Consider the following 24043-nt stretch of genomic DNA (forward strand, 5'->3'; position numbering starts at 1 on the left):
CCGGAAGAACAGGCAAGTCTCCCGATTTGACAAGAAAACCCCAGCCCGACCGCCCACTTAGCAAAGAAACGGACACCGATGACACAATTCTGGGTGAATCACGTCATCATAGCCATTACCCCTGCTGTATAATGCCAGTAAACTCAGCATTGTAAAGTGGGGGGCATGGTTGCAATGATGCTTCATTGTCACCACACCCCCTGGTACCGCCTCCACCGCAACCCCTTTAGTTATGCCACACTCCCGCACCACACCCAGCTGAGCCAACCTGGCTGCTTTCTCCCGAAAGAGCTGCCCAAAAGTCGGTTAGTATGGTACATATTCCTCCAGAAACACAGTACTGGTATGTATGAAAATCAAACAGTAGTTGTCTTTTAACCATTAATGTCATTATATCAGCTGTGGCCAACCAGATAATGTTTCATGTAAAATCTCTTTGTTGAAAGAGAAAATATAATGCCGATGCACACTCTATTGTACCAAACACTATCAGAATAATTCTAATAAACTCTGCAAATCTAACATAGAGCAAAATCGAGTTGCTTGGCATATTTTTTTGCCAAAAAATATCCGCCCACCAGCCAGCGTCTAGGTGACCTCATCTAGTGGGTCCCTAACACTAAGTTTAAGCCCAGGGCATGGGACCACACCAAGCTAGCGATGGCCAGTTGCCCCAGGGCAGCACTCTGGCAATTTTGTTAGTAAATGTTAATTATTTTCTGTCTGTTTAGGCAATTAATTATACCAACTATTTGTGTTTACCTTTATTATACTTTCCCGCAAATGTTCATTATAGCATATTATAATTATAAAATACACTATGTAGACAAAAGTAGTTGGACATCCTATTCCAGCGTGCAAGCTAAATGGTGTGCTCCTGCCGCAGACACGTTTGTGAAGGTATAAAATGGGTAGAAGGGCACTGATTAGATCATATGCTAATGAAGCTTGCTTGAAGGAGCTGAGTTTGAAAAGGAGGTCATAATTGGCTTTGCAATGTCATGTTTCCAGGGCGACGCTGCACTGGTATACAGAAAATTTGTTAACCTGGATGTACTGGCCAGCTCAGAGTCCAGATTTTAACCCCAATGAGAACCTTTGGGATGAATTGGATTGGGATGAACATGTGTGTTTTAGACCAACTCGAACTTCTTCAGTGTCTCAGTTGGTCACTGTACTTAAAGCTGGGTTCAGACTGGAGCGAAGACGGGCTGATATGCTATTTTGTAATTACTTATCGCCTGCATCGCTTAGTGTGTACGCATAATTACATGCTCCCGCTGATAGCTAGAGACTGTTGCTGGTTGTCAGTGTTACACATCAAACCTAGCGATATTGCCAGCGATTTTGTGCCTATCGTGCAGTGTGTACGGCGAGCCAGATGGCAAATGATATGTATGGGAATTTACTGTAAATAAATGACTTTCAATTAAATGTATATTTCTTTGCTTAATTAGGTGGAAGCAGCTGACTCGGATACAGAAAGCAAAGGAAGAGAATATCATTCTGTGGGGGTGCAGGTGGAAGATGAAAAACGGTAATATTAGGCATACTGTACATATTTATTACACAGCTGACAATTGATATTTTATTTGGGGTTTACTTTCATTATCACAGTTAATTTAATCATTGTATTCTAGTTGCTTTAGGTAGAAAAATATATTTAAAAGGGTTTGTCCATTTTTATCGCTAAAATCACTATATTTTGAGCATGTTTGATGTACAATGTGAGGCCTATATACATGGTCGTTCTATGTTAATTATAACTCTAAAGTCCTGAAACCATCATGTTTGGGCTGTATTAGTAACATAGTAACATAGTAATTGAGGTTGAAAAGAGGAAAATGCCCATCGTGTTCAACCTGTATTCTATATTAAGTTGAGTTGATTTTACTGTACCTGCTGAAGAATGTCTTATGACTAGTTAACAACTATAACTCATTTTACACCCAGATTAACAACGTCAGTATTTTAAATGTTGTAACCTTGGATATCCTTTTCAATCAGAAATTCATGCATTCCTTTTTTAAATGCATTTACAGAGTCCACCCTTACCACTTTCTCTGGCAAGGAATTCCAAATCCTTATTGCCCTAACAGTAAAGAACCCTTTCCTCTATTGCTTATGGAATTTTTTTTCCTCCAGCCTCAACGAGTGCCCACGTGTCCTAAACTGAGTTATTTTAATAAATAATTCCTCTGATAACTCTTTGTAGTGCCCCTTTACATATTTGAAGACATTAATAATGTCTCCTCTTAGACGCCTCTTTTCCAGTGTATACATATTCAACCTAGTAAGCCTTTCCTTGTAATCCAGTCCCTCTAGCCCTTTAATCAATTTAGTAGCTCTCCTTTGAACCCTTTCGAGTTCACTGAGATCTTTTTTATACAGTGGTGCCCAAAACTGAACACAATATTCCAGGTGCGGACGTACCAATGATTTGTACAGCGGCAGGATTACATCCTCGTCCCTTGTCTCAATTACCCGTTTTATGCACGCAAGCACCTTACTTGCCTTCTTTACTGCGCTTTGACATTGTATACGGTTATTAAGCTTATTATCAATGAGTACCCCCAAATCTTTTTCCAAAACTGTTACCCCTAGACTTTAATACGTATGATGCAAGTTTGTTTTTAGTCCCGAAATGCATAACTTTGCATTTTTCTATATTGAACCTCATTCTCCATTTAGACGCCCAGATTTCAAGTTTAGATAAGTCATTCTGCAGAGACACATCTATTTCAGAATTAATTACCCTACACAGTTTAGGTATCATCTGCAAAGATTAAAACAGTGCTTTCCAGGCCTATTTCTAGGTCATTGATAAATATGTTGAACAGTAGTGGCCCGAGTACTGACCCCTGTGGTATTCCGCTCACTACTGGTATCCAACTTGAAGACTTCCCGTTGACCACTACTCGCTGTACCCTGTTGTCCAGCCAGTTACTTGTAAATATTTTGCCCTCAGCTAACATGCCTCACATAGTAAAACACTGTTATATTATTATAAGCATTACATATTCAATTGGGATTTTGGAGTCTTTTTATTAGATTGGGCAGACTTGCATTTTCATAATAGTAGCCATTTTCAGGGCACAAATGGTTAGAATTGTATTGACCTCTTTCTGTTTACATGTGTTTAGCCAAGGACGATTCAAGCGGTCAAACAGTGTGACAGCAGCTGTGCAAGCTGACCTTGAACTAGAAGGATTCCCAGGTCACATCACAATGGAAGATAAGGGTCTACAGTTTGGCTCTTCATTTCAAAGACATTCTGAACCTAGTACTCCAACTCAGTATGGTGCAGTAAGAACTGTAAGGACTCAGGGTTTGTTTAGTTACAGAGAAGATTATAGGACACCAGTAGACACATCAAATCTCCCACCACCAGACCCATGGCTAGAGCCTGCTCATGAAGCAGTGGACTCAGGCAGAATATCACCCAGTCGGCAAGATGGAACATGGTTTATGAAGTTGCTTCATGCAGAAACAAAAAGAATGGAAGACTGGTGCAAAGACATGGAAAGGGAAGCAGAGGAGAACGACCTTTCCGAAGAAAGTAAGAAACCAATCATGTATATATATGTATATAATATATACAATTTCTGTGTAGTACAAATTAACTATTTCATCAGGGTAAGGAGGAAAAATGAACACACACACACACATATATATATATGTGTATATATATATATCGACCAGTCAGGTGGCACTCCATAAATATCCAAATACTTCAAACAGCCGGTGCCTTCCCAATGGGAGAGGAATGAACCTCCCTCAAAAATACCACATCTGTATAGGCGGCACTCTCGGCGAATAAATCAAGACAAAACTCCCAGGATACTGTCTGTCAACGTTTCAATGTAAATAATTAAATTTTCATCAGGATGCAGATGTGGTATATATATATATATATATATATATATATATACAGGTTGAGTATCCCATATCCAAATATTCCAAAATACGGAATTTTCCGAAATACAGAATTTTTTGAGTGAGACTGAGATAATGAAACCTTTGTTTTCTGATGGCTCAATGTACACAAACTTTGTTTAATGCACAAAGTTATTAAAAATATTGTATTAAATGACCTTCAGGCTGTGTGTATAAGGTGTATATGAAACATAAATAAATTGTGTGAATGTACACAAACTTTGTTTAATGCACAAAGTTATTAAAAATATTGACTAAAATTACCTTCAGGCTGTGTGTATAAGGTGTATATGAAACATAAATGCATTCTGTGCTTAGACTTAGGACCCATCGCCATGATATCTCATTATGGTATGCAATTATTCCAAAATACGGAAAAATCCGATATCCAAAATACTTCTGGTCCCAAGCATTTTGGATAAGGGATAGTCAACCTGTGTGTGTATATATATATATATATATATATATATATGTATATATATATATATATATATATATACAGGTTGAGTATCCCATATCCAAATATTCCGAAATACGGACTTTTTTGAGTGAGAGTGAGATAGTGAAATCTTTGTTTTCTGTGGCTCAATGTACTCAAACTTTGTTTAATACACAAAGTTATTAAAAATATTGTATTAAATGACCTTCAGGCTGTGTGTATAAGGTGTATATGAAACATAAATACATTCTGTGCTTAGACTTGGGTCCCATCGCCATGATATTTCATTATGGTATGCAATTATTCCAAAATACGGAAAAATCCGATATCCAAAATACCTCTGGTCCCAAGCGTTTTGGATAAGGGATACTCAACCTGTATACAGGTTGAGTCTCCCTTATCCAAAATGCTTGGGACCAGAGGTATTTTGGATATCGGATTTTTCCGTATTTTGGAATAATTGCATACAATAATGAGATATCATGGTGATGTTACCTAAAGCTAAGCACAGAATGCATTTATGTTACATATACACCTTATACACACAGCCTGAAGGTAGTTTTAGCCAATATTTTTTTATAACTCTGTGCATTAAACAAAGTGTGTGTACATTCACACAATTCATTTATGTTTCACATACACCTTATACATTATACACACAGCCTGAAGGTAATTTAATACAATATTTTAATAACTTTGTGTATTAAACAAAGTTTGTGTACATTGAAAAAAACAAAGGTTTCACTATCTCACTCTCACTCAAAAAAGTCCGTATTTCGGAATATTCCGTATTTCGGAATATTTGGATATGGGATACTCAACCTGTATATATATATATATATATATATATATTGTACAAGATTCAGCGGCGCTCGGGAGGCTGATAATCAGGTGAAGATATTTATTATTGCATTACTGTCCAACGTTCGTTTCGGGGCACGCTGTGTCCCAACCGTCGCTCCTCCACTTGTCCATGTCAGCTGGTCGGTTGCTCTATCGTACCGGTAATGGCTTTAGTCTGGTTGGACATACCACTACATTGTACTCTCCATTTGCCTTGACAAAGAGATCTAATGTCAATACACATTGGCAGGTAGCTGCTGTAATATTCTACCTACAGTTTAATTCTATGCCTCCAAGTCTTGATCCTACCTGGGTACTATCTTAAGTAATTATATTTACATATACAGTACATGCACAATTTCATCTTGATTCTATTAGGAGGCTAGCCTATTTATACATTTGACACTGACATTCATGCACCATGTTGTTTTATATGGAATGTTTGTAAGTGTATTTATTAAATTTTTTTCTCATAAATTATCAGTTGTAATACACTACTAGAGTTATGGGCCCTACAGACACGGCAATACGCCGCCGAGCTGCCCGACCGCCGATACGGCAGATGGGCACCCGGCGGCGGGGGGGGGCAGTGACGGGGGGAGTGAAGTGTCTTCACTCCCCCCGTCACCCAGCTCCATAGCAATGCAGGCGAATATGGACGAGATTGTCCATATTGGCCTGCATGCACAGGCAATGGGACACCAGCGATGAATGAGCGCGGGGCCGCGCATCGTTCATCGCTGGTGCCTCCACACTGAAAGATATGAACGGTATCTCGTTCATTAATGAACGAGATCATTCATATCTTGCAGTGTTATCGCCCAGTGTGTAGGGCGCATTAGGCACAAGTTTCTAAAGCAGCATGACTCCAGTCTGAATAGCATATGCATCTGTGTAACAACCTGGAGTAAAGAACTTGTTAAAATGCTTATTTGCATTTTACTATTAATAAGTGCAAACACAACTGCTGTGTCCACACTCTGGTGATATTTTTACATGGATTTACAACACTATAACATTTTTAAATTTTTAATAATATGCCTATACCCTTGTGTGCTTACTGTATGTACAGTGCAGAGTGATAGAAACATAGGGGCAGATTTATTAAGCCTGGTGAAGTGGTAAAGTGGGAGGTTATAACGCACCAGCCAATCAGTTTCTAACTTCCATGTTACAGGCTGGGTTTGAAAAATGACAGGAGCTGATTGGCTGGTGTGTTATCACCTTCCACTTTATCACTTCACCAGGCTTAATAAATCTGCCCCATAGAAACATAGAATATGATGCCAGGGATGAATAATAGGGTGTGGGAATCAGGAAATTAGAGATTTTGTTAAGAACCTCTTGGCCTATCTAGCCTGCCCTATTCTGCGTAATTGTCCACTCTGTTCCGGAGCCAGGAAGAAGGACACCTAAAGACCCTCTGGGCAGCTCTCCTGGCTGCAGGATGCCTATGCGGCAGCACCACTTGCACACCCCTAGTTACATGCCTGCCTGTGTATATGGCTTTTATCATTATGTATGTTTACATTTGTACTGGAAAGGTGGGAGCTCTTAAGCTTTATATGAACCTTGTTTGGGATGAGGTGGCACCATTTCTATACGAAACGGCAGCACCCGGTGAAGTGCTTTGTATATCTATTTATAGTGTTGAAATGTTGATTACTTTGACAGCTTATATGTATATGGTAATGGGATATATATTTGTGTATTACACAAGGGACTGGCTATTGAGCACTTTACAGATATCTCGCCCAAGAGCTGTATTTGCTTTTAACAGGGCATGTCTGTGTCTATTAACACATAGTTAACAGCACAAACATATAGTGGTGTGTATGTTGCTTACTTTCTATTCAGTCAGTAAAATAGATGTCACTGTTTGTAAATCCATACTGCCGACAGCTGACACACATTATGTTTCTTAATGTACATAAACCATTGTAGCGTAATAATGTCACATTAATATGCTCTATATAAACCCAAGGCGTACTGAACAAAATCTAAGATGAGTAATTATGTGATGGTTTTATGATAAATAACTACATAATAATCCCACAGAGGAAATTAACACTTTAATTTACCTCTAGATGTATGACAAAGCTTTAGATTTCTGGATAGATTATATTACATTATAGTATGTAATATGCAGTACTTGTATCCTTGTACCCTAGCTTTAATTTGTCCAACAGGAACACATGTATTCAAATCACTTAAATTTACTAAAACCTTTATGGACACAAAATCCCTTCCACCATTTAATAATAGAAATTTATAATATAGGATTCTGATAAACTGCGTGGCAAGACTTTCTGTGACATCAGCAGACAAGACTACATTCCAAGTTGGTTACAAAGGGAGATAATTTTGTAGCAAATTAAATGGCACAGAATGTCCAACTTGTCATAGCTGCAATGCTTGTGGTTAAATTGGCTTGGAAGGGGGTATACTATACAATGGATTTGTGAGTATCTGTACAAATGTACAATCCTTTGTCCAGTTCCTGGAGACTAGGTGTGCCCTTTAGAGCCCAGGCGCTAGTGGTCCAGGATACAATATATTGGACACCCCCTTGTGGCCCATTGTTCAATCCCTATGCACCCAGCGTGCCATATGTTGCCCAGTGCCTGGTAACTCAGTGTGCCATATGTTGCCCTTATGGTCCAATGTGCTTTACAGAGCTCAGACCAGTTAAAATTAAAAAAAAAATACCAATTTACACCAATTTTTGTGGTGGGATTTTAAATTGTAATATTTTTTAAAAGACAAAACCCTGTGTGTTGGGTTGGAAAATGTATACTGTCCAAAGCAATAATCCTGATTTTGCTTTTTTAAAAATTAAATAAAAAAAAATTGCTACTTTAAATGCAGTTACAAAAAACACTTCTATTACTATATATGCTGGATGTATCTATGGGGGACTGCAGCAGATATCAGAGATATGAGGCTGCTTAATTGCCGAATTTACCAAGCTTGGCCCTGTAGCTAACGCCATCTGCAGAAAGTGTTAGCCAAATAGCCTGTAGGCTACACTCCTCACAGTTTACACGTATAGGGATCCGCACATATGTTGTCAGCATTCCAAGTATGCACACAGTAGCATTGCTGGCTCCCAAAAGGGAAGTTTACATTAGCGACCACTTTACTTCTAACATTGCAGGGACAGGAATTTGTTATTGCCATGGTAAGCAGCGATAAGAAATGATTATCTCATCTAAAACCCACTAATTAATAAATAGCCCCCCATGTACCAACTAGTACTCTTTGTGGCTATAACTCTTTGCTACCCCATTACTATTTCTTACACTGCTTACTTGCCTAAACACACCTATTATCTTTGGGGATATTGGCTATAAACTTCACCGGGATTATTTGGTGGGTCGATGACTCAGGGTGCTGCTTGTGGCTATTTATTTACTTTACCTATTTGTTCTTTTTCCATACACTTCATTGGGCCAGCCCAAACATAGATATGCTTGTTTCCTGTATGGTGGTCACTGGGATGCTCTCTGTATTACATAGGGTGCTTGTTTCTGGTATGGTGGTCACTGGGATGCTCTCTGTATTACATAGGGTCACTGGAATGATATATCTTCATCAAATTTGACCTGCCTTTGGCCAACTCCTTTTTTGAGCTTTGGCAACCACATTATACCAATCTATGCCGGTCACATTACACTAGCATGTTCACAACACACTTCTGCATCCTGTACTCATCACATTACAGTGTAACAGTCTATGCCCAATATATATATATTAGGGTATACTTGTAATAACATTGCAAAATCCAACTCAAGAAATTACCTGTCTATGCTCAACACATTATACCAGCCTGTGACTAGTATTACCTGTCTGTGCCCAACACATTATACCAGCCAGTGACTACTATTACCTGTCTGTGCCAAACACATTATACCAGCCAGTGACTAGTATTACCTGTCTGTGCCAAACACATTATACCAGCCAGTGACTAGTATTACCTGTCTGTGCCAAACACATTATACCAGCCAGTGACTACTATTACCTGTCTGTGCCCAACACATTATACCAGCCAGTGACTACTATTACCTGTCTATGCTCAACACATTATACCAGCCAGTGACTACTATTACCTGTCTGTGCCCAACACATTATACCAGCCAGTGACTAGTATTAATTGTCTGTGCCAAACACATTATACCAGCCAGTGACTAGTATTACCTGTCTGTGCCAAACACATTATACCAGCCAGTGACTAGTATTACCTGTCTGTGCCCAACACATTATACCAGCCAGTGACTAGTATTACCTGTCTGTGCCCAACACATTATACCAGCCAGTGACTAGTATTACCTGTCTGTGCCCAACACATTATACCAGCCAGTGACTAGTATTACCTGTCTGTGCCCAACACATTAAACCAGCCAGTGTCTACTATTACCTGTCTGTGCCAAACACATTATACCAGCCAGTGACTAGTATTACCTGTCTGTGCCAAACACATTATACCAGCCAGTGACTAGTATTACCTGTCTGTGCCCAACACATTATACCAGCCATTGACTAATATTACCTGTCTGTGCAGAGCGTCACACATTTTACAAGCCTATGCAATGATGTATTATCGACATGTGTCCTAGGTCCGGATCTAGACCTTGTGGCACCCAGGGCAAAAAAATGGGGCGTGACTTCATGGAAAAGGGGCGTGGTTAGTTATGCCCCCTGTAGGTGTGCCCCCAGTACTGTGCCCACTGTAGTATTGCCCCCAGTACTGTGCCCCCTGTAGCTGTACCCACAGTAGTATTGCCCCCCCGTACTGTGCCCCCCGTAGAGTTGTGCTCCCAATAGTATTGCCCTCTGTAGAGTTGTGCCCCCAGTAGTATTGCCCCCAGTACTGTGCCCGCTGTAGAGTTGTGCCCCCTAGTTGCGCCGCTTACAAAAAAATAAAATACAAATAAATGAATACTCACAATCCCCGATCCTGCTTCCCGACCACTGCAGCCCTCCGTCTCCGGCCGCCAGCGCCGCTCCTTGGATCTATAGGAGAGACGTCATGACGTCTCTCCCATAGCACCGCATAGACACTAGAGGTTAACTATGACCTCTAGCGTCTATGTGCTGCTCCCACAATGCAGTGCGGTGCGAGATGACTTAATCGTGCACCACATCTACACAGCACTGGGTGGCACCAGTAGCGGATCTTGCGGCAGCGCCATCCGGACGGCGGCGGCACCCTCCGGAAGACGGCACCCCGGGCAAAAATCCTGCTTGCCCGTTGCAAGATCCGCTACTGATGTGTCCCTATACATTATATCAGAGGTTCTCAAACACAGTCCTTATTCATCTGAACCTTGAAAAAGACTCCAGCAGAGAGTTGAAACGCGTCGGTTTTCCCGTCGGAGACGCCCGTGAGGAGACTGTATTGATCCGGTATCCAGCAGTGACTATCTGTGTAGCATATGGGCTGATCCGGAGCACCCATTTTGGGACACATGCGCTGATAGGGACTGTTTAAACTACAGTTCCCACATATTCTGGTAATTACTGATTGCCTCACGTGCATCTCTGGGGGATTGCTTTTATTTGAATAATTGATCCTATCTGTATTGTTTTATATGTGTCATGTATATGTGTTGTCATAATTAATTAAAACTGTACTTCACTATACATCACATTTTTTCATTTTCATGTGATAACTGTTTCTGGATAAACCAATGGAATGATATGGAATAAGAAAGGAATCACAATCAGCGCTAGTTAAGTAGAACTCTCCATTTTTTTCTGTTTTCTTGTGCACCTGTGGTGAGGGTTAAAGGAACCTCATAGGAGAGAATTACTGATTTAGCTGCTAAATCTGCGCACTAAGTAGTTTCTATAATTTGTATTTTATCACAGTCCTCAAGGCACCCGAATGGTTCAAGTTTTAAGTTTATCCATGCTTGGCAACAGGTAACTTAATTAGCACTTCAGTCATTTTGATGTAACCTTCTGAGCTGAGCCATGGATATCCCTAAAACCTGGGCTGCTGGGGTGCCTTGAGGACCATTTTTCGAGAACCTCTGCCATATATCAACATGCAATGCCAAACATTATGCCAGCTTTACGCATTGATATATCAGTCTGTGCCCCCAGACATTGAGCCATTAGATATACAGTATACAACAACATGATGTGATACACACTACTTAACTATGCAACAGTATTTTAGTTCATGCATAGAATGGAAATGTAGGTGTCACATTGTTATGTCTATTAGATAAAAAAGGAGCCAGTAGCAAGACACTCATACTGTAGGCTTGTGCCATTAATGGAAACAAGAGCATTAATCAATCCTAGTTTCACAAATAAAACAATATAATTATTATTTCACCAGGGCTAGAGGGCATACATTCTACATTATGTCCTGTGTTCCATAACATTCCTAAGAGCTGTAATTTAGTTTGTTGAATGCATATAAACTGATTTGGCTTTGGTTAGATATAATTGACATTGGTGTATAGACTTCTTGTACATTGTCAGTCAGATTTGCCTGCTTACATCAGAATCAGAATCAGCTTTACTGGCCAGGTGTACTTATGTACACTAGGAATTTTTTTGTGGTACAATGCAATGCCAAGCAGCAACATGAAGGAGGAATATATAGCATAAGAAGCATACATTACAAACATTACACGTATGAGTTCATACTGCACATTGCAACTGTATGATAATCTCGACATATTAGACATGTTATACATGTAAGACTAAAAACGAAGGCTTCTTGACAGAGCAGCACCGAGGCAGCCATCTGCAGCGCCAACTTGAACTCAAACAATGCACATAATACAGAAGATTTAAGTAATACATCAATAGATAAACCACACAGACATATAAAAAAAAAAACCTTGAGCACACAGAAAGCATAATGTATGATTGGTGTAGGCATTTTGGGTAATAACCTCCAGGGGTTGTGTATTCCACCCTCACAAGGTACCAGGTGTGGCAGTCATCTTAGGAGCACTGCGTAGGATTACCCAGGGTGAGCCCTAAAAGGCCACCCCTAGAAGAGATAACACAAAATGGGGAGATTGCAGAGTAGGGTTCCAACAAAACTATCAGGTCCATGTATTTTTCATCCCATCCACAAGTGCATCAGATAAGGCTGCCAGGTTGGTCGCACTACGAAGGTTATATGGTGGGAGATGAGCCATACAAGGGCCAAGTGCATGTATGGAAAAACTGACACGTGTCAGTTTCTATGTCCTGCATGGAAAGATCCAAATGAAGCACACCCTGCCCACGGAGGAACCATCCGAGGCAGCCATCTGGGGCGCGCTGCGTAGGTTACTGCTGGCAGGAAACGTTATTAGTTTGCTAGGTCTTTCAAAGTATCCTTTGAAAAGCATCACATACAAATGCAGCTAATCTATTTATCAAATAACTTTGCTATAATAATAAATGTTATCTTTCTGATCATAATCATTTATTTTGATGACAGACAGCTGGACTTTTCTTCCCATGTTGCAAACATGGTGAATTACTGGGCTCCGCTCTGATTAGACTCCATTTAGAGGTTGATTTTTACAAGCACCTATGATGTGGCTGCGAATCATGTTCGCAATATTGTAGCTAAGCATTGGCCGATCATTTAGTCGGATCATATGCTTAAAAATCTTGGCACTGAACCTCCGCTGTGTGCATACAGACGTAGACCCAATTTGCGAGACCTCCTGATGCGACCTATGCTTAAACAAAGTACCCAGCAGGCTGGCTGGTTACCAGAACCCAGAAATGGATGTTTAAAATGTGCAGATTGCATGACCTGTAGATTCCTATTGATGGGGTCTTCTTTGGCTCACCCACATACGGGTAGAAAAATCCCAATAAAACACAGACTTCATTGCATGATGGACTTTGTGGTCTATGTCTTAGTGTGCCCTTGTGGCTTATATTATGTGGGTATGACCAAGAGGTGTTTCCGTGACCGGATGGCCAACCACAGGTCATCCATTAGAGCAGCGGTACAGACTGGGACATCGGATAAGCCAGTAGCCGTGCACTTTATGCAACTGGGACACTCTATTGCGAGTCTTAAGTGCATGTTAGTTGACCACATACCAAAGCCACGGCGTGGAGGTGACCGCTTATTAGCATTACGTAAATGTGAAGCAAAATGGATTTTTTTACTAGATACTTTGACTCCGAGAGGGTTGAATGAGTCGAATCCTTACAATATATTTTTGAAATAAAATAATTATATAGACCTTATATTTAGGTTTATATCTGGAGGATAGTATCCTCATTTTTATTTTTTATTTTCAACATTATTATTTTTTTTTTTTATGTTTTGGCATTTTCTACTGTTTTTTTTCTTTTCTTCCTATTTTTGGTTGAAAATGACCAGGCATTGTTTTTACATTGTTTTTAAATTGTAGTGTGTGTGTGTGTGTGTGTGTGTGTGTGTGTGTGTGTGTGTGTGTGTGTAATATTATATGTATATAACAATACTAATGTGTATTTACTATTGTGTGGCACTTTGGGTGTACCCACTCTGGATTTAACTACCCCTCTGCTATACAGTACACTTATATTTGTTATTTTGTTATCGGTTTGTGATTGATAAAGTTGCGCTATGCATTCCACGCAATGTGGAACGCATAAAGCTTCCTGCTGCTGTGTTAATATGGTACCTGTATCCAGCTGAGCTTAACGCTAGCCATGAGCGCTACTTCCGCTTACGGCTGTGCCTTCCACAGACTGGTGGAACACATCTGACTTCCGGTTTCAGGGAGCCAATGTATTTTTCTTTATTTATACTAAGCCGGCTATGGTATGTTAGAGCGGTTTAGGTTAGTTAAACCCTGCTCTTTTGCTCTGATGATTTAAATCGCTGTATGTATTGGCTATAGGTATTACTTACTGGTTCAGCTTATTTCCTGGTTAATGTGATCCCATGATGGACTGTTTCAGTGGGTGTATACTGTTGATAATTGAGAGGGATAATTAAATCTGGCCAGTGTTGCTGGTCATCAGTTATCTCCCTGGCTGCCTACCTTGCACATCTATATTGCTGCTATGTCCCAATGATGGTCCCTTTGGGTCTGAAATGTCGACTGTATGTATTTTCTAGAAAAAAAGGTACAATCTCACTTGCGCTCCAAATTGCCAAATACTTGAGTTTATTTTTAATATGATGATTTCTCCATATGGGAAGGTGTGTTATCTAATGGTAACCACATAAAAAAAAAAACAATAATGCAATAGTGTAATACTGTAAGTATAACAGAGTCCACCACTTGGTGAACAAAAATGGAGAATGAATGTGTGGATAGTCCCAATCCAATAGAAAGTATCTCCTTCCTTTATGTCGACACCCACAGTGCTGATAGATGGGTACTTGAGTGAATTCTTACATGTATACTTACTTGTTATAGGTAGATGCGAAGCGCATAAAGGTTTCTTTAGACTTCTATAAGGTCCTCAATAAGTGTAAATGGAGTCAGATGCCTCACTGGTGTCAGAAAAACAGCTGATAGCCTGTAGGTTTGTCTGGGGAAACCTCTCTCCAAAAAAAAATGTGAAAAAACAATGGGCAACATTTGCAGTGACCCTCAGGCAGGCTGTAGTGTTCTGACTCCCAGGCAGGCTGTAGTGCAGGGGAGCACAGGCTGGACATAATGATGATAGATAGATAGATAGATAGATAGATAGATAGATAGATAGATAGATAGATAGATAGATAGATAGATAGATGTATATATATATATATATATATATAGATATATATGAAGCTATGGTATAGAGAGAGTTGGAGGGGGGGGGGCATCTCAGGCAGTGCTTACCTTGGATCAAGTAGATGTGCGGGTCCCAGTGAGATGGTGGCAGAATGCTGCTCCAAAGCACTTCCAGACAGCAGAGTGAGGGAGCAGGTCCTCAGAGCTCAGGGTCCAGAAGAGATGCATAGGTCTTCCATGGCAAGAAGGTGCAGGTTTCTGGGTCTGCGGGAAATGGAGAGAAGAAGCAGGAATGGCCACTGGGATCTGGCTGACACGGCAGCAGGCAGAGACGCAGGGGTCCTGTAATGAGATCGGCAGTGCCTGGAGTGCATCTACCAGGTGAGAAGAGGCAGACACCTGGGCCAGCGGCTGGTGAAATAGATGTGGTTCCATCAAAGGGAGCTGCGCGGGCAGCATTGATGGTCGGCACTGAGGTGGGATCAGCATCCAAAATCAAGTCCACATTTTCTACGGAGTGTGAGAGCAGAGGCCGCGGCATCGGAGAGGACCTCTCGATCCCTGGAGCAGCAGATGGGTTAAGTGGGTGTCATGGTGTGGGAGAAGTCCACTATTAAAACATTTTTTAGAAGTGGCCTGCTGCTCGAACTCAGGGAACATACAATATACAAAACACATTTTGTCAGAGGTTCCCAAACGCATTCATCAAGGCACCCTAATGGTTCAGGTTTTATGTATATCCATGGTTGGCCACAGGTGACTTACTGTAATTAGTACCTCAGTCGATCTGATTTAACTATCTGTGCTGAGCCTTGAGGACCAAGTTTGTGAACCTCTGCATTATGTCATTCTAAAAGGCAAAATCAAACTTGTAGCTTGCTTGCAGCTGTGTAACACAATAAACCCTTGCTTTCACTTATACAGATGATTAGGTATTCTGGGGTCCACTATTAGTAATTTGGTATTCTGGGGTCTACTAAGCCTTGGATGGAGATAAAGTCAGCGGAGAAAACCCCTAACATTTCAGAGGCTGGGTTTGAAAACTGGCAGTTAGGAGCTGGTTGGCTGGTACTTTATCTCCATCCACTCTATCTCCATCCAAGACTTAGTAAATAGACCCCTCTGTTCTGAAGTCAAAGTAGAGTACAGTGGCTGGAAAAGAGAGCAGGCCATTAAATGTTAGAGAGAATCTAGAAATGCCAGAAGCAGTTGGGGTTGGTGTTCAGTTTAGCAAATAAATGTAATAGCATAGTTTCCCGGAAACCCCCTACCCTGTTATGACCATGATAGTAATAGTATATAATATGATTACTACAGCTGCTGCCCCATCATGCAGTTTAAGGGAAAAAGCGGAGCTGCTACACATGCCCAGTGTGGAAGCTTCTTTTACCAAGTTTGCTCTGTGTGGAGATCTGAGTGCTTAATCAGTGCACTTGACCAGAGAGTAGCTGCCAGGAAGAAGAGACAGGCGCCTTACAATGAGATGGGCGAACATGTGCTTAGAAAATGCAGTTCTGTCTCCTACTGGTTCTTCTGTTATGTTTGTTCTTTTGTTTGTTTATTTATTGATATATTTATTTAATATGGAAAGTTTAAGCTTTTCCTGACCACTTATGTTTACATTAGTTAAATATGTTTGACACAGCCTATACCGGAGGTTTCCAACCATTGTTCTCAAGGCACATTAACAGCAAAGGTTTTAAGGATAGCCATACTTGAGCACAGGTTAATTAGTACCTCAGTTATTTTGATGTAACTATCTATGATCAAGCATGGATATCACTAAAAACCTGTACTGTCAATGTGCCAAGGACCATGGTTAGGAAACACTGGCCTGTACTAGCTACACCATCATTAGTATCAATACTGTATTCCATACGCTATCCAGTGTATAAAAGAGACCAACGTGCACATATATGTGCTGGGTCGGTACTAGGTTCTTCTACTGCTCCCCCCGACTCCTGCAGTTGCTCCACTGTTCTGCAGAGCAGGATATTGTTATTTGCATTTGGAAAGTCCCCCTCTAGAAATCCTGAATTTGCCCTTGAATAGGATACAGGTAGAGGAGAAGGCAACATCAAGCTGGTTGAGTTGGGAATGACAGAAGATAGCAGCAAACAGCACAGATCACAGGTAAGAGCATAATAATCTGGCAAATAAAGTAGTTGTTCAAAACATAACACCATCTCTGAATGGTGTTTAGCTAGAACGGAGACCATGCAATGTCCATCTAGACCTCACAGTCTTCTAAATGTTTACTGTGCATGAGCTTATGTACAGACCCAATACATATCTTTGTTAGTCATGTAACATAAGAGGATAGCAATAAAATGATACACATTTGTCACACTGGAAGCTGCGTGCCTTTGCTGCCAAGCCTGCTCAGCTTCAATACAAAAAACACATTATATAGAGTTGTCACATCTGTGGTTCAAAAATGTACACGAAGCTATTAACTGAGATAATTACACACCCCAGAGAATAGCTTCATCAATCTGCTTCATGGTTCTTTCGCATTACCATTTTGTTGGATTTACTTACACAAGGCTGTTAATGGGCAATTTATTTTTTGTTTGCCCAGAATTGTGAGCTGAGTTGGCTATAAATCATCAGATAAGATTATAGAGAGCACAAGGATACATACACGCTGAACGTAGTACTTGTCACATCACCTGAACACACAGAGTATAGTTGCTTTGGGCTGTGTTGGACGCAAAAATCAGTTCAGTTTGTGTAGTAAGTAGCTATAAATTGTACAGACTAATGCACTGAGTACTATGCTACAGTAGTTTGCACATGCCCAGAAAAGTGGGTGTCTATGTGCCCATTTCATACTTGTGGACGTACACCACCCGCCCTACCTCCCTCGGTCCCAAGATGTACCCTACCACCCCTACCCCAGGGGATATACCCCTATATTTAAAACTAGACCCCAAATCTCCGACCTCCTTTATTAAAAAGCTGTGTAACACAATAAATCAGACATGAGAGCTGACTCCTCATTGTTTGAAATCAGGCCCCAAATCTGCCCCTATCCTCCATCATTAAAATGATATCGCAGATCTGATTCCACCCCCCTCCCCCGCATTAGAATTATACTAAGCCTCAAACTTTATTAAAAACTACAATTCTCCTTCATTGAAGTTCATAGCAGAACTCATAGCTCCACTGCCATCATTAAATATCATACCCCAGAGTTGCCTCCACCTCCCTCATTGAAAATGTTACCCCAGACACACACCTCTCATTAAAAACCATACCGAAAATCTGCCTTCTTCTCATTAAACATCATACCACTGATATGACCCTGCCAACTCCATTATTCTTGCTGTTTTCTGCTGCTTCCTGTTCTCCTTTTTCTCTGCTGGTTAAGTAAAAATTTAGAAGCACAAAGTTTGTATTTTATTGACTGTGTTTCTTAGTTTCGACGTTTATTGAAGGTTCATTGTTGTTCACCGATTCTGTTTGCTTCCTGCCTTTCTCTTTATAAATAAAGTCATAATTAGAAAAAACCATATCCCAAATCTGCCCTCCCCCATGTCATTTAAAAACTATACCCCAAATCTTCAGTCCACTCCCCCTCAGCACCTCCTCCTTCAATAAATCAGGCCTCGGATCTATAGGGCCACCCAATAAATGACTTGCCCCCTTTTGCAGCAATCAGTATGTATGAAGCACTATGATTGGCCTGGCGCCAGGAACTATGCATGAGATGCTGCTCAGCTGCTCTGATTGTGTTTGTAACATAATGGGGGAGTCCACAGGGCATTATCTGCCCGCCACCCTGCCCACCAGGCGGGGTCGGATTTAGGTGTCAGGGCACTCCTAGGCAGAAATATAATAGCTTCCCCCTCCGTACAATTTTATTAACTTGATTGTTTAATTATAACCCCTCATTTGATGATTGCCAGTTTAGTATAATAATAATAAAACAAGCCATAAGCTGTAACTTTTCATTTTAGTTTTAATTTTATATGTATATTTGCTACACAGGAGAGCTACAGCGGCAGCATGTGCATGTCTCACCCGTCCACACAAGATGGCGTACGGTGTGGTTGTGTGGAAATACTTTAAAGTCACTAGTAAATTCAGACTTACACTTCAAAATTAAGTGCCGTCCCCCCAACAAGTGGCTACCCTAGGCACATGCTTCAAGTACCTAATGGGAAATTCACCACTGCATGCAGGGTGCAGCTGGCAGTCACAAAGCACTAAAATTAAAACAACCAGTGGTAATGGTGGTGGTCAGTTGCAACCACTTCCTCCTGGCTCAGCATGCCCCTGATTTCTATACCGGTTGCCATAGCAATAGTATAAGAAATTTATAATATGAATTACATGTAGCAAGCAGAGTTCTATTGTTTATATATATATATATATATATATATATATAAAAAAATGAACTTAAACGTGAAATGATATACTGCATAAAGAAGTAATGTGCACCCATGAACATACCTAAATCGTGTTATTTGCCCACAGCTTCATTAAATGTTTCCCTGTGGACAATGGCCCTCATTCCGAGTTGTTCGCTCGCTAGCTACTTTTAGCAGAAATGCAAACGCAAAGCCGCCGCCCTCTGGGAGTGTATCTTAGCATAGCAGAATTGCTAATGAAAGATTAGCAATTCTGCTATTAAGTATTTCCTTGCAGTTTCTGAGTAGCTCCAGACCTACTCCTAGATTGCGATCACCTCAGTCCGTTTAGTTCCTGGTTTGACGTCACAAATATGCCCTGTGTTCAGCCAGCCACTCCTCCGTTTCTCCAGCCACTCCTGTGTTTTTACCTAGCATGCCTGTGTTTTTTAGCACACTCCCTGAAAACGGCCAGTTTCCACCCAGAAACACCCACTTCCTGTCAATCACACTACGATCAGCAGAGCGATTGAAAAGCTTTGTTCGCCCGTGAGTAAAATAGCATAGTTTTGTGTAAAATTGCTTAGCGCGTGCGCCCTGCTGTGCATACGCATGCGCAGAACTGACGGATTTTAGCCTATCAGCAATTCTGCTAAAAATAGCAGCGAGCGAACAACTCGGAATGACCACCATTGAGTCCCACTCGTCTGCATATACAGTTAAACTGCAGACGGCAAATTGAACTCGTCATCCATTGTGAGAGGGTTCACCCCATCCCCCCTAAACAAATGTACCTTACTCACTGCTCTGGAAGACCTTTGGGCACATGCCTGCAGCTGGGGGTACAGTAGATGCAGGAGTTGCTATTGGTGTGCACAAGTGCCCTAACAACGATGCTGTTAAAAAAATATATATACTGAAGAAATTTTTGTGAGGGAATTTAAGTCTCCACACCGTATAACATAGAGAGATGGGAGTACCCTCATTTGTACCCCAAAACTATTTATTCCTTCTTTTTTCTGTAGAGTTACCCTTTAACATGACACCACTGAAAATTAATATGAATCATTCCCAATGTAGGGCACAATAAAAAACATAAAAACTAAAACACTACCCTTATTATTTAGTTCATGTGAAAAGCCTACTAAATAAACTGAAATAACTTCAAAATAATCGGAAACTCTTCAATTTAAAGTAACCCGGAGTTACCAGATTATAGAAAATGAATATGAACACCCCTGCCAGATTAACAGTAACACCTGGAACAAAATTAGTTATCACATACCTTAAGGGGCGTTCCCAACCTCAATTCTTTTCTATACATAATACACTGTAGTACAAATTCACAATGCACCATCTTTCCCTGTGGAACCACAGTGGAGTTTACTATAAGATTATGCATAATTTTCATACCCTGGATAGTACAACAATGTACTTATCTATCTCCTCTTACCTGACCAGATGTGGAACACTTTCAATAAAATGTGTCTTCTGGTAGACATCACCAGTGTCAGACTGGGGCATGAAGGGACAGCAAGGGAATGCAGTGTTAGGAGCCTATGCTTATGTGGTGTGGCCAGTTACCACAGAGGGCGTACTCAGTCCCCACAGAGGCTTGCTAGCCATTAGACACCATGTAATTGATCCAATAATAGAGAATAGAGTAACTATGTATAATATGAGTGCACAGTCTGGAACTAGTAGTTGGGTTCTCAGGTAGTGTGGCCCACCCTGGACATCCTTTAGGTTACTGGGTACAGTAATTAGGCCACTTTCCCACTACTAGTGCATAATAATGTGGGTAAAAATTGCGTAAAGATGAGAGTAAAAACACATTTCATATGCAAGTGTGTTTGAAATGTTTTTTTGAGCAGTGCTTTGACGTCATTGGAAGGGGATATAGTCAATATGCCGGTGCTCACCATCCAGCGGTCAGGATCCCGGCAGCTGGATCCCGGCGGTGAAAATCTGGAAGGATCTCGATGGTAAGTATTGAGGTTAGGGTTATTTTTAGGTTTAGGGTTAGGCACTAGGATGAGGGTTATGCTGGCCATACATCAGGACAATCTGCATCCGATGCGAGTCGTATCACGATTTCCCTTGAACTCCCTGGCAGCTCCCTGGCAGTCTCGGACACACAAGTGGCACACAATGTGCCAACGACCCGCTGTTAAATGATCGATCATGTGCCTCACAAGAAAAAAAAACATCCTTGGAAATGCCACTCCGAATCATACGTTGCATCGTATGTGCATAAAACATGGTACAATGTGCATACGATTACAACAGATAATATGGGCTGCATATATGATCAGAGGATGCGACATTCGACGCGTGAGTCTGCAAATAGATCGTAATCGTACCCAAAACATGCACGATGTGTACACGATGCATCGTATGAGGTGTCAAAATCATGTATTCATATATGGCGTCGACCTACTGTATGGTCAGCTTTAAGATTAGGCTGCGGGAGGGGACAGTTATGGTTAGGCTATAAGAGGAGTGGAATAGAGGTAGGGTCAGAGTTTTGAGTGTCGGGATTCCGCTCACAGTCGGAATGGTGAGCACCGAAATGTCGTACCCAACCCATTGCAAGTAAGTACCGTAGTCTTCCCATAGTAACTGCATGTGGAAAGAGCAAGATGCATTCACATATACTGTATGCACATAGTAGAGCAGCCCAACATTTGTAATACTACACGATGGTATGCTAACATTAGAAACAAAACATGCTCTGTCTCTAGACTCATTTACATACAAGAAAAACATTATCAAAATACAAGAAATTAATACCAGAACTAAATGTGTCTTCTAAGGGGAGAAAATACAATTGGAGTGTTTTGTTTGGCAAAGCATAACATTCTATCAGTAGTTCTCAGTCTGAACAGTGCTCGAGAACACTATTTCGTGCACCAGGGAACAAATCAATATCCATTATAAAGTGAAAAAGATAAAATAGCATTTTTTTTAAAAAGATAACGCACTGATTGAAACCATTGCCCTAAGCTAGACATCAATTCATTTTCTGCTACTGATGAATCTTAAAGTTGTCATTAGTCATCTGTATTTTCAATTAAAAAATAAATAAATTATAAAGTACATATATTTTTGAAAATAAATCCTGTTTTGTTCGGTTTTAGTTTGGTCCCTAATTAATAGTAATTTTTGAAATATATTATTAACGTGCATGCCGCCATCTAGGGGAAGGTAATCATTTACATTAAAGTTATTTCAGTCCATGTGGTAAATGTAATAATCAGCGCGATACAGGCATCGGCAAGTTTCTGACGACTCTCCCGATGTTTCAAAGGGGCAATCATTTAAAAGGCAAAATTAGGTGCCTTCTAAATGACACTCCCTTTAATGTACTGGGGAGACTCGTCAGAAACTAGCTGATATCTGTATCGTGAGACTATTACATTTATCCCTCTATGTGTGCTGGAGATTTCACCTGACATGTATAAAGTAAGGTCCGAAAGAAAGCAGAGAACTCACACACCGCTCTCCTTTACTCGTTAACAGAAACTGTAGACAGGTGTTTTTTTTTACATTGTTACATGGGGATCCGGTATTTAGGTCGAAAAGACTTAGGTCGACACTGTATAGGTTGACCACTACTGGTCGACAGTAAGTAGGTCGACATGGTTTCTAGGTCGACAGGGACTCTAGGTCGACATGTTCTAGGTCAACATGACAAAAGGTCGATATGAGTTTTTCAATTTTTTTTCTTTTTTCATACTTCATGATCCACGTGGACTATGATTGGGAATGGTAACCTGTGCCGAGCGCAGCGGCAGTGGAGCGAGGCACCATGCCCGAAGCATGGCGAGCAAAGCGAGCCATGTAAGGGGACATGGTGCACTAATTGGGGCTCCCAGTCACTGTACGGTGAAAACAACACCAAAAAAAGTAAAAAAAAACTCATGTCGACATACAGTGGGGCAAAAAAGTATGTGGACAGCCACCGAATGTGCAAGTTGACCCAATTAAAAAGATTAGAGAGGTCTGTAATTTCCATCATAGGTACACTTCAACTTTGAGAGACAGAATCTGAAAAAACAAACTAACAGGAAATCACATTGTATGATTTCTAAACAATTTTCTTGTATATTCTTGTGGAAAATAAATATTTGGACACCTACCAAGCAGCAAGATTTCTGGCTCTCACAGACCTGTTACTTCTTCTTTAAGAAGCTCTTCTATCCTCCACTCGTTACCTGTATTAATGGCACCTGTTTGAACTGGTTATCTGTATAAAAGACACCTGTCCACACCCTCAAACAGTCAGACTGCTACCTCTCCACCATGGCCAAGACCAGAGAGCTGTCTAAGGACACCAGGGACAAAATTGTAGAGCTGCACAAAGGTTGGGATGAGCTATTCAACAATAGGCAAGCAGCTTGGTGAGAAGAGATCAACTGTTGGCGCAATTATTAAAAAATTTAAGAAATACAAGATCACTGACAATCTCCCTTGACCTGGGGCTCCATGCAAGATCTCTCCTCGTGGGGTATCAATGATCTTGAGAACGGTGAGGAATCAGCCCAGAACTACACAGGGGGGACCTGGTCAATGACCTCAAGAGAGCTTGGACCACAGTCACAAACGTTACCATTAGTAACACTACGTCGTCATGGATTGAAATCCTGCAGCGCCCGAAAGGTCCCCCTGCTAAAGCCAGCACATGTCCAGGCCCGTCTATAGTTTGCCAGTGACCATCTGGATGATCCAGAGGAGGATTGGGAGAATGTAATGTGGTCAGATGAGAGCTAAATCGAACT

At 40.9% G+C, this 24043-nt stretch overlaps 1 protein-coding gene across 2 annotated transcripts in view; it reads left to right on the top strand.

Annotated features, from left to right (window-relative positions):
• DLGAP2 (DLG associated protein 2) overlaps positions 1–24043 on the top strand; it is an 802299-nt gene that overhangs the window by 740895 nt on the left and 37361 nt on the right. For both annotated transcript variants that reach the window (XM_063916664.1, XM_063916665.1), the window contains 2 exons: positions 1458–1537; positions 3144–3559. In XM_063916664.1, the coding sequence (XP_063772734.1) occupies positions 1458–1537; positions 3144–3559 (496 nt within the window). The remainder of the gene's footprint in view (positions 1–1457; positions 1538–3143; positions 3560–24043) is intronic.

This window comes from Pseudophryne corroboree, chromosome 4 (assembly GCF_028390025.1).
Source record: "Pseudophryne corroboree isolate aPseCor3 chromosome 4, aPseCor3.hap2, whole genome shotgun sequence".
Classification (NCBI taxonomy): domain Eukaryota; kingdom Metazoa; phylum Chordata; class Amphibia; order Anura; family Myobatrachidae; genus Pseudophryne; species Pseudophryne corroboree.